Here is a 13,701-nt window from a genome sequence, read left to right as displayed (position 1 = left end):
AAATTCTGAGCGAAGCGATACAGTTGGTTTTATTATAATATGTTTTTTTGATGATCATCTTTTAAAACAGTAAAATATTTTCAATCTTCAACGTTGAGAATAGTTTCTTTTGGTAGAAAATTGGATCTAGTTGGTACTTAAAGGGGTCAATAATATTTTAAATATACTCAATATTTTTAAAGATAATCGAGAAAATAAAGTTAGATATGGTTAAACCGGAATATTTACGCAGTTTTTTTTTTATATATATATAAAAGGTTTTGTTATTTTGTTTTCATTTAAAAATGAATAACCGAAAGAATTTAAATTTTCATTTAATTATTATTTTAGCATATACTCGACATAATATATTAGTTTGGCTCGTTTTTGCTATTTATTTATTTTCAAAAGTGTTAATGTTTTTTATTATTATTTTTTTGTTTTTTTTTATAATAAATTTAAATCCCTCATAAAAAAAAAATATTTGAATTAAAAAAGTTAATAGTAAAATATTACTGTAAAGCTATATAAGTTGTTTATGAGTAATTGAAGTTCAAATTTTGACAACATATAGATGCAAACGTATAATAACGATTTTATATTATAATATATATTTTATATTCAAATTACAACAATACGAGTCTTCTCCTTCTTTTCGTGTCAGCATATGGTAACCTAACCTCGGTAATACGAGTATTAATAAATAGATACATGATTAATTTTAATATGCTTTTACTTTTTAGCTGACTTTAACTTATGACTTATGAGTTATGGGAAGTAATGCTCTACAATTTTGTAGACTACAAAAAAAATAATTTTTAGTTAAAAAATTAGGTAAGCCAGTTGGTTTAACTTAGGTACAAGGTACTTAAGTCGTCTAGATATTATTTTACTATGTTAGTCACTTAAATAAGATTGGATTATTTATACATTGTTATACTCTTATGTATACCGTTATTATTGCGGCCAATACTCTGTAGTTGACGTAACGGATTCTATCGCGGTTTTTTTACGTGTAGGTATTTGAATTACGTAAAAGTTTGCTATTTAATTCTATTTAACAGTCGTAACAATAATTATTTATCATAATAACAACTGATGTGATATACTAACGAGATCATGTCAACTGATCCACTCATTTCCACGCGTTGAACACTAGTTGCCATATGTCGCCATTAGCCTGTATTGTGGATGCAGTGGATATTGTTGCCTGTAGTGCCACGAAATCTTACACCGACCTGAACACGATAGAGAAACCTTATACATGTAATTTTACGGAAGGTATCTGTGGTTAAAATTTGGTTTAAGTCAGGAAAAGAACTGCATTGTTAAATTATCAGATCACCCCCTATAACATCAAACAATTAATAACTTGTATCAAAGTATGGGGTTTTACAAACAAAAGTTGGGTATAATAGCGTAGCTATACTTAAAAATTAATACATACTTACATAAACCATCTATGTTTTCTTATTAATAATAATTTTCTGTTTTAAAAAAAATGTATAATATTATTCAAACGACGATCTATATAGGCATGTTAATTGAAATTCTTTATTTTACTTATCTTATTTTTCAGTAAATTGGATAATTTTTTTTATAATTTCTTTTTTTTATTTATTTTATAAGTTATAAAAATAACTATATAACTTATTGGTATGATGGTATGACTTACGAATTGTGATATTTTATATAACTTACGAATTATCTAAAAAAAAATGTTAAAATCATGATTCAAGTATAAATATTATAAAATAAATCATAAAGAAAGTAAGTATAATTGTTTGTCGTACTAAAATATTGTATTCAACGTCTTTTCTTTACTTTAAATTGTTAGTTTAATTCTTATCTTTATAAAACTGTGTAGTACAACACTTTTGTTTTAAAAAAAAAATATATATTTTTCGTTGTTTTTCGCCTCCTTTTCTTATTTTCATGATTGTTGTGTCTTTATTTATCAATTAGAATATCTTATAGAGAAACAATATTATTTCTTAATCAAGGGAAGATATATTATAAAGATAAATATATAAATATCCTTTTGAATATATTTTATATAAGTAATATTACGGTAATACGATTAATTATGAATTTTGTGGTTTTTTTTCTTTTTGTTAAGTTCCATAAATCAAATTTATTTTAAATCTCATAAGTGCTAATTAGAAATGAATAAAAGTATTTTTTAAATTATCTCTATAAGTAGCATTTGTGGGTTGTATGTCAAAATGACAATTATAATCATATTACTGGTTCACCATATTTTGTGATCAATAAAGTTATAGCATATTACTTACTATATTTAAGTTAATAAAATTACGGATTTCTATTTCAATATAAATTGACATTAACTATATAATAATGCTCATACTTAAAAAAAAAATAAAACAATTTTTATACATACTTCACATAATAATTAATTTTCCTAACATAACTGTATATTGTATGTATTAATTTAGTTATATAATATATAATTATATAGTTCATAAACACATAAAAAAGTACCATAAAATATTCTTAAAAGTGTTATTGGGCAAACTGCTTAATGGCAGTATCTTCAGTCTACAGCAAAAATATTTTCTAAATGCACTTTGTAGTAGCTTAATAATTTAAATAGGTTAAATATTAATTGTAGGAATTCATTATTTAAGTTTCTAAAAAATTTGCCTTCAAATTGTTATCATTATCTTTTTAGTATTGAGTTGTATTGTTGAAAATTTGAAGAATGAAATTGAATATTGGTATGATGTTCTGAATAATAACTCTTTTATTTTATTTTCTGTGTTATAACGATTTTGATTATAATTTTAAAGAGATAATTATTAATATCAGAGATTATTAGTCATTGCAATGTTTAAATTTAGTTTAAAAAAGCTTTATGTTTAATTTGATTATAAACATAAAAGGATATATGATAAATAAGTTTTTAAAAAAAATTACTTTAGCTAAGTAAATTAATACAATAAAAATATATGTATGTAGTACCTAATCAATATTGTTTTGATTATATGGCACAAATTTGTTTTAGTAAAAATCTATTTTAGTCATATGACATAACACTGTTACTATTTCATTTTTATACATGGTTTGAACAAAAGGTTAGCAGAGTTGTTAAAGAATATTTTATTTATTTTAAATTTACACTTGTCCAATAATAGTTATATCCCCCTGAAAAACTATCCATATCCATTATTTATGAACCATTTTATAAATGTATTGATCCCTATTCTCTGCGTATAAAGGGCTACGGACACGTGTCTTTTGTATATTCCCTTCGGTCTACAACATTTTTGTAATATACTTTTATGTTTTATATTATATTACTATTAATTCGATTAAAATAAAAGTTAAACCTATTTCTTAACATCTTAAATTCTTGTTTAAAGGGTGGAGTTTCCAAATAACGTAATTTATATAATGTAGAATTGTAATAAGTAAAAAGTTCTTATAAATTATGAAAAACCGTGTCAATGTTGACATTTTTATGCATTTTTGGCATGTTTATTTTTCAATTTGCGTGTTAAATAGTTTGTCTACAAGACAAAAATTAAACTTATTAATTATAAACTATAATTATTAAAATATCTAATTAAAATCTAAATAGTTTGTCCATGGTAGGGTTTCCGTGACTTAATATAGTCGTATTTAGTAGTTAAATTGTAATTAACGTATATGCTATATTGGATATTAATATATGTGTTATGTGTATCTTATTAATCCCACTGTTGATTCGATGACGTTATATTTTATTTTATTTTTAGGGTAATATTTATATTGTACATTTCATGGGCATGTGCCATTTTATAATAAATAAATATATTTGGAAATATTAGAAGTAGAGAATTAAATTTCTTCTATTCTACAAATTTCCCATAATAGTCTTTAGAGTTTAGAGTTTAGACCGTCAACTTTCGATAAGTTTATCATCTAACCTTAGTATTCAACATTCATAATAATAAAACTAAAAAGTACCTAGTACTGTTATCAATTTTTAAATCAATATCACTTCTCTACTGGTTGAAAATAAATGTTGTCATTGTCAACACAGTTCATCACTTGAATGTTTAAAATCAACGACAACATTATATAAGTTAAGAACAAAATTTAATTAATAATTTGTAAAAAATAAATTTTAATACATAAATAACAATATTCTTCAGACAATAGTATACTGCATAATTATAAATTTCGAAAGAGTATTAAATTTAGAGCGTATGACGAAGCAGTAACAATTCTGTAACATATATCTGTATTTTCATTTTTGAATTTGCAATTAAATTAAGAACTGACAGTAGAATGCAAATAGTTTAGTTATATTTGCATTCGTATAGAAATATGTTTTTAAAGATTGTTGGTATTTTAATAGATAGCTTTATATATTACAAAAAATAATAACACTAGCTGAATAACCCGGCTTCGCTCTGGTGTGTTAAATATTCAATTCGTAAATAAATTGGTATTTTTTATTATAATTTAACTTAATTTATGATATTTATAACTGCAATGACAAATATAATAAAATTGAAAATAATAAGAGTGATATACTCGTAGACTCATTTGGTACAACCTTCTGAAAAAAAAAATCGTTAAATTATTTAACTAACACGCTGAAAAACCGTAACCTTTAAATACAATCCCCCCTCTGCCTCCCCTCAGACAAAAAAAATTTAAAAATAATTGTATAGAGTTGCCTATTGAGTTTTGTCTATAGTTCATATAACAGTGATTTCAATGATTATGGAAATTCAATAATTTAAAAATAATATATTTTTTGTGTGTTTACTATTTACCAAATAATCACCAGATATTCGGAGACAATCTCAACACCACCCATTCACATTTTTTTTATACTCGGTTCCTACTTAAAAATAACTTGACGTTTTCTAAATTAAATTTTATTTTGTAAATTTATGTAATATAGTTAATTACACTTTCATTAGCGATCGCGAATTTGCATTTTCGAATATTGAGTTAGATGAGGTTGTCTCCAACTGTACGAGAATGGCTGATAAAAGGTGTATCCGTATAAAGTAGTTTGAATATTTAAAAACGTGAAACTTTTTTACAGTTTTCATTTTTCAATCAATTTACGTATTTATTGGTTATTGATCGCTACCTGATACCTACTGTAAAAAGTTATATGTTTTCCTAGGTGTAACTATTATAACTACGGGCATTCGTCTGGGGAGGGCACGTTATTCGTGGTGAACACGCGCGGCGTTTCCGGTTTAAAAAAAATCTAACAACTGACCAACCAATGCCTTATCGCCTGGCAGTTGGCCGGTTGGCGTATTGATTTTCGTAATATTATGCTGCGTGTATTATGTATCTGGAGAAATACGCGGGGGACGCTTCTCGCAACCAAACCATCCGCCGTTTAAAAAATAACGATCGACACGAAAACACGACGAATGCCACGAATCCGAACCACACCTCTACTCGCCTTCGAGTCCACAGTGTCACGATCGTCACACGCGTCATTATAAACAATGTTATATGATATATTATTATTATCATTTATGGTCGGATACTCGGATATATTGATGTATCATGTATGTAAACAGCACGTCCGAGCGGGGGCGCCGCTTCGTTCGACACTCGACAGACGCAATACGTCGCCTGGTGATCAGATATCTGTAGTGGGGTAGCGGATTGACGAAGCGAACCGATAAAAATTGTTTACAATAATTATTATTATTTTAGTCATCGTCCAAGAAAGACAGCGCCGTCTGGTAATATAGGATGACTCACGGGCGGGTCTCGTATACAAGTCGAACGGAGACGGTTTTTTTTCGCCACAAAATACCATCGACTATCGACAGCGGCGTTCAAGGTTGCCGCGGAGTGCGTGATATAATGACTACACAAAAAAATAAATAAAAAAAAAACTTTTATTATACAGATGGAAGCAAATCGAAAAGCGAAACAATAAGTCACAGTGCCGCGAAACAGACGTGTCTTGCTCGGGGTTACCGTTGCCGGCACCGCGATGACACGATGATGATGATTGTCGAATGATAAATATTATTGTAATAAAATCACGGTGTATATTTTAGACAATTTTAGAAACAACGTTTTAAATCGTAATTATTGCTGTCTGCGGCGGCGGTGGTTGACGTAAATTCTCAATTCACCGTAATTCGTATCCTCAATGTTCTCTGCATTTGCCGCAACCAGACAGCCAGCACTCTGAGCACTCGGCAGTCAGGCGTCAGCTGTTAACCCCTCGACCCTCGCAAATGCTCCTCGTTGGCCGTTTATGAGCGGGCGGGTGATAGGGTGACGACGATGGTGGTATTACCGTGCCGTGGGCAGCACTGGCCCGGCGGCGGCGCGGCGAAGTGCCGGCAACGGTCTGGCCGTCACGATCGCGACGTCGGCCGCTCTCCGCAGCTGCATACTGCAGTTGGTCACCAAACGCTATTCGCGCTTGTCGGCAAAAAGCGTGCATTTATTTTAATTGTTTTTTTGTAATTTTTTTTCGTTTTTACACACTCGGCGTACAGTAAAAATCCTTCGTACATAGATTGCGATCGGTGTTTGGATTTTTTAGTGCGTGTTTAAGTCCGGGAGTGTGTTATTTGGTCTTACGTTAGAATAGTGTTAATTCGCGTTATTCGTACTTCAATCATAGATTGGCATCAAGGTGGCATCTTATAAGTTTTCCATATAATAACGTAATGTTATAATTATTTATTATTATTATAGTATTATCACTTATGTCATAATTACATTAATCCCATTTAATATTCATGAATCCACGATAGTGTATAATCGTCAAAATACCCAAATTCTAAAAATAAATTATACATAATATTAATTAATTAATCATATGCATTCAAGTAGAATACGTATTTGTTATGCTCTGTTTTGGTTTTCTTAACGAAATCTATAATGTTATTCGGTGACATGTAGTCAAGTATTTTGCGTACTTTTTAATATTTTCACGGAAATGCGTTATATTTGTATTCGGACTACATCATTACGAGATCTCTGAACGTTAACGTTAACAGGTGCTATATATTAGAATAATCTAATTTTTATTAACAAAAAAAGAAGCACATAAATAGGTATGTATACAATATATTTATATACAGTATGAAAGAACAACCAATGACACAACTCGGAATAAACCTAATGTGTCAGTAGCGTTTTTTTTTCTCCATCTGCAGAACAATGGTTCGTTCCCGGTGTGTAACGACTTCTAATAATGGTGAAAGGATTACGAAGTCTTAATATCCACCATCCGTGTACATAATATTATATAAAAGTAGTCGAATACTATCTAGTTCGTCTTACAATGCATCTTAATTTTATGGGTTTTTGACTTCCGTGCGCTTATGTATTGACTTTAATAATAATAAGAAATTATGTACGTAATCACTAATTAGTAATTCAATAGCATGCTGTTATTTTGCCCATTCGATTATTTATACGGTTATTTATAATCATAATTCATGATATTCGGATACCACAATAAATAATAATAGCTCATATTATATAAACGTGTTTAATAATCATTTCAACGTTTTGTACTATAAATAACAGTAATCAACTTAAATATTTAAATAATTAAATTGTTCTACTTTTGACTTATGTATGTATAAGCAGAAATATAAATTTACTTACAGTGTAAAAGTAGCTAAAAAAATTTTAACTGTGCGTGGACGAATCCTATAAAAACAATATACCATATACCAAATAAATTAATACTTTTAGTGACGTGTTGAAACTTAATTACAAAATTGGTCGTTTCTTTTTTTTTATGGAAACACATTTCAGTTTCAAAATACATTCATTACTTTGTTCAATTTTATTTTTTATTTATTCTATAATATCCAATATATAATATATGATATTTAAGAGTTAAATTTGTATAAAATATATTTTATTGTAGGTCATAACTTATTAATACCTATGTATTTAAATTAAATTATTATTAACTATATTTATAAAATATTGACAGTGCATTAAGCGTAATGTCTTATAACTTTTTTTTTAAGTTTTACCACGCCCATATATTATTATGTTTAAAGTTGTAATTCTACTATCTGTTTGATTTACTGTAAGTTGTGACTATGTAAATGTCCACATTTTTTATTATGTAGAAGCGATCTACATATTTTTGAAGTATAATTTTTGTTAGTTGTCAAATTTGTTCGTGAGTAATATTGAGAAAATAAGTTTCTCACATTAGATATTCAAAATAAAGTATGATCACAATCATTATAATTTAAAATTTCTCTTTCATAATTACAAAAATTTTAACACAATTTATTTTTATTAAACATTTTCATTTTTGGTATTTCACTAAAAAAGTATAACAACAAATATATCTATAGTTAGTTAGTTTTAATTTGACGTAATCATTGAACAAGTCTGTTTGTTAAATGTTAATACACGGTGTACCTATTATATTTTAGAACATAACATTAAATATTAATTATGATAGTAACATTCCTATGTTTCCACACAAATGAGTATACAACATGAACATAGATCGTAGTGTATAAGGTACAACTACCTATTATTATTTATTATTTTTTTTAATTAAGAGCTCTGCTTAATTATTATTTGTGTGTATAGTTTTAAGTCTTGAGTCACTTAAAACGAATATCTGCTTCATATTCTTCGGGTTGTTTAACAATAATTATTATATTATTATAATAATCGTTTATTTTATGCAATGAACATATTAATGATAATTAGTTGGGACAAAATGTAGGGCTCTCAAATCCTTTAGTAGGTTTTTTCTTTTCTTTATAATTTGCGGTTTTTAGAAGTTAAAATTTAATTTAAATTCTTGCTCTCTACTTATATTATATTTAAAATAAAATTTACTCTTTAAAATCCGAAAATTAATCGTAGAAGAAAATGTATATTGAGACGTGTCTTACAGATTCAGTTTCTCTTTTAATATTACGTTGGTTCAACTTGTTGCCTTTTTAGATAAAACAAATTTGAAAATACCCCCAAAATTTCCTCAATTTGTAATATAGTTACCTACAAAATTTTTACATTTACAATTGAATTATAACTCACAAAGTAATAATCTCATGTATATATTATATGTACCTATATAGTACGTATATTTTATAAAAAAAAAAAAAACAATGTAATTGTATTGGACTTTTCTGCTGGAGTTCTTAATTAGATCAATAAAATATATATATTTATATATAATCTTATTGATTTAAGTTATTACGTTGTTTAACCAAAAAATGTATTAAATGTTCATTATTACATTCAATGTATAAATTAAAAAAATATAATCTTATTTAAGAAATATAATTACAAGTAATATTATATTATGTTTTGGTGCTTTTATATTAAAAAAATGTGTTGAAAATCTAAAAACTTTACTATGAAATATTCGCTTATTTAAAGAATCTAATGTGAATTACCTTCAGCCATAATTAATTAAAATATCTTATTTTGTCATGTACCTTATTTCAGTTTATTGGTTTTAATTTTATTTATTTCATTGAATATTAATAACTTGCCTAACATTGGATATTAACAGAATTTGATCATATGAAACTTTCGTTTAAACTTTTCATTTTCAACGTGTCATTATTTTTCGTCGATCCAGACAGACGTCTACAGGGCGTAGCCCGCCACGAGTATAACGACGACTAGTACGACTACAGGATCAATATTCCCGAGCAAACGCCCTGTGTCTGTCTGCTACCAAATCGCAACAAGCTGGAACACTGCTTGCCGGTATTCCAGTCTCATGTGTTATTTTAAATTACCACTAAACATAACTATATGCTACTAAATAATAATAATATAATAATTTGTATATTTTTTATTGAAAATATAACATAAAGTTACTCATAAGTCTTGTTATTAAAATTTAAAAATATTGACAATAATAATATGTACAATTAATTTTTTTTACAAGCATTTGAAGTTAAAATTTTGACAAAATCGTAAAATTGTACTAATTATTATTCTCGTTATTATTTCGTATTTATGCATACATTTTTAATTGTATTAGCTAAGTATTCCTCATGAGTATTTCTCTTAAAAATTTAAAAATATCGTAAAATAAACAACACAAAAATTTGATACACCCGTCTGTATTGACTTCTAAGCTATAAGCAAGATTATAGGTTAATCACAATATTTTTTGAATATAAATTCAAGTTAAACCAACCGTATTAATTACGAATAGAAAAATAAGATGGGAAATAAATTACTTATAGTAATCACCTATAAATATATGATAAAATGTCCATAAAAATATAGAGGCTGATAAACCGTATTTCGCTTGAAATATTTTTTCGTATGTAATTAAATATATATTTTTGAATAATTCGAGTTTAACATATTAAACATATTAGTTAAAGTGATATCGTTTTTTTCAACTAATTTAAGATGTTCGTAAAAAAAATTTTCCGGTAAAGACAGATAATTTGACAAATTACCAATACCTATTTATTATTTTATTTCAAAAGGAAAGTTGTTATTGCTATTAAAACAAAATTAAAAACATGTAACGCGGGATTGTATAAAAAAAATTCGCAAAAAATATTAGTTATAATTTTATTTATACACATCTCACTGCTTGGCTGTATAAAAAACCCAATTTAAATTGAATGTTTATGCATAATATTATTTAGTATTGCGTTTTGGCTTTTACTGAAGTTAACTATAACCATTAAACACTAAAATACAGATATATAGTATTATAATATAACATTAAATAATATATAATACATAATGCTGTTCGTATATTGTGTCTACTTGTAAATTGTAATTAAGTTAAAAGGTTATAAAATATTTGCCTTCATCACGCATCGACTAATAACAAGATACGAATACGAAACTTTTAATTTAAAAATATTTAAAACATTTAATTAGGTATTAAACATTGTAATGTTTGTCGAAATAATTTAAATAATACTATAATCTCTAATCAGGCCACAGCAGTGTTTTATACAGTTGTATGTAAAAGTACATTATTCATCATAATTTAAAATATAGATATTCTAGCGTGTGCGTATTATTAAAAATGTATAGAGCTGTAAATTACAAACTTATAAAAATTATAAACTTATGAAAGAAGAAACGTATGTGTTAATTAGTAGTATTATAAATTTATATTGATGGCTGATGTAGTTCTGCACTTAAGTTGATGTTTTAATATTTAATTGAATTGTAGAAGGAAGTTTGAGAAATTTCCCTAGAGAAACTGAATGTTATACTTATACAGTTTTATTCAATACTAAACAGGAGTCCATAAAATATCTGCACCCTCTTTTAAAATACTGTGTATTGGAAACTCGCCTATCGTTGACCAACAAAAATAAGATAAAATATTAATAAGACTATACACGGAAGTTTGTTTAGCACACCCTTTTGACTTTTATGTGTTTTTATTATTTTGATACTATATGTTATTGTGTAATCTTAAATGTATTTTAAAAGAATATAATTATATATAGTATAATATTTATACATGTATTAGCTTATATTTTATTTGACATTTTAAATATTATTAAATTATATTATATACTTTTAATTACACTATTGACGGTTGTGATATGTATCTACTACCTACTGTTTTTATCGTCATCTTATCTTTAGGATAATATATACATATATATATATATATTAATATAAACGTAATACATTTATACATTTAATTTCTATGATATGGGTGACTCATTAGGGCAATAAAAAATATTAGAATTTTATTTATTTTAAAATATTACTACGAGAGCTCTATTTCTTTTAACTTTAAAAATCACGCCATTTATTATTTAGTATTTTTTTTATTTTTAACATAAAAAATGTAGGTATTCTTTAATAATTTTAAATTATTAATTAATCATTTTTTATTGAATTTGATTAAAACACTAATTAATTTATGAATACTTAACATAATTTCTAAAACTATTTTACCGACATTATTGAGGTTTACTCTTCTGCAAACATCGTTCTAAATGTCTTGTGTATTTAAGTGCAACTAATTTGAAAATAAACGTATAAATGTAAGCTTAAATGAAAATTATAATAATAAGTATTAATTATTAGAAAAATAAGAACGTATAATTTCTTGACATTAATTTCGATAAATTGTGTTTTTAATGATGTAAATGTTCATTAAAGTGTTAAGCATAATAAAACACGACTAATTATATATATAATTTTTAAATACACCATGGATGTAGACTAATTAATGTATTGTCAAAATTGCTTCTGGTTTACTTATCCATTGGAATATTATTTACGCATTTAAAAGTTATTTTACTATAGTTAACATAAATTATTTTTGTTTTTCAATAAATTTACTTAATTTTTTTAACAATATTATTATAATTCCTAAATACCTAACAAAATATCCATAATTTTTATTTTAATAACTGTTAATTATATACTTTTAAAATAATTATAAGTAGTTAATTGTTGCTTAATACCTCTTTGTCAAAGTGCTAAGCTTGCAACTTTTTAAGAAAAAAATAAAAATCTCAATTTTATTCTGACCAAAATTTAAGGAGGACGCTAAATTATTATTAGAAAATCATATGTATCCTTTATTTTATTTGTTTCATACCCAGATATTGTTAAAAAAAAAATTAAAAACTTTAGTACTTTATCTATATTGATACTATATAAGACATAATATGAAGTTTAATAATCATTTAAAATTACTTATACCTAGCGGTTTGTAGTTTTCTAGAAAGCTTTTAAAAAAATAATGAATATTTTGACGATGTTTAAATTTCAAAATTTCGTATGCCATTCCTATTTATATTATTTATCCGATCATATTTTGTGTTTTAGAATTATTGAAATTTCATAAATAATAATTAATCAATTCTTTCTTATTACAGGTAACGTATCCGAAGTTTGCAATAAGCTTGTTTTCAAATCTAAGGCGCAAGGATCTAAGGATAATATATCAGTGATAACGGTATTTCTACAGGATCCCAAGCAGTTAGTAGCCAAAAGAAGGGCTATTATAATGGAAACAGCAATGGAACCGAGAAACGCAACTGAAACGCTCACGTCATACGGTCAAGATACTAATGATTTTGGTCCTGAAACTGATGTAGACACACCCGACGAGCCAATCGGTTTGATCAAACCTAAAGGTATGTTAATAAAATTTACATTTTTTAATTATTTGTTAAAATGCCGATTGCAAACTAAAAAAATTACTATAGATAAATTTTCTGTTAGCAAAAAATTGTGTAGTGCTCTCAAAGTGATAACAAATGATATTAATACAAATTTAGTTTCTGTATTCAAGTTTATTAAACGCGAGAAAAAAAAAATGTTATCGAATGCATTTAAAAAAATATTAAACATTATTGCCATCTAACTATACCTTATTATATACTTAAAGTTATAAATAATTGTTTAAATTTTCTCATTTTAAAAATATTATTATCATCATTATTATTTGTTATTATAAGATTTTAAATTTTCGAATTAGGTCACTTTCATAATATAATCCGATAATCAGCTGTAATAATTTATATATATATTAGGTATATTTATTAGTTTGTGTGTTTCCATAAGTATTGATATTATTTTATTTAACTCTAATTTCTTTTTACTATATAGTAAGCTAATAAAGTATTTTTTATTTCTGTTATTTATCCTTTGTATATTTTACTAAAAATTAGTTTTTTATCGAGTTTTCTCGATTTTAGTACAACATTATTTAGTTATGAGTTATAGACAAAATTAGTATATATTTAGTTTATT

At 25.9% G+C, this 13,701-nt stretch overlaps 1 protein-coding gene across 1 annotated transcript in view; it reads left to right on the top strand.

Moving 5' to 3' along the window:
• LOC113551719 overlaps positions 1 to 13,701 on the top strand; it is a 38,683-nt gene that overhangs the window by 13,074 nt on the left and 11,908 nt on the right. The window contains 1 exon segment of the mRNA XM_026954135.1: positions 12,822 to 13,082. Within this exon segment, the coding sequence (XP_026809936.1) occupies positions 12,822 to 13,082 (261 nt within the window).

This window comes from Rhopalosiphum maidis, chromosome 2 (assembly GCF_003676215.2).
Source record: "Rhopalosiphum maidis isolate BTI-1 chromosome 2, ASM367621v3, whole genome shotgun sequence".
NCBI classification, from domain to species: domain Eukaryota; kingdom Metazoa; phylum Arthropoda; class Insecta; order Hemiptera; family Aphididae; genus Rhopalosiphum; species Rhopalosiphum maidis.
Note: the sequence above shows the minus strand (reverse complement) of the source record. Positions and strands in the feature narration are given on the sequence as shown.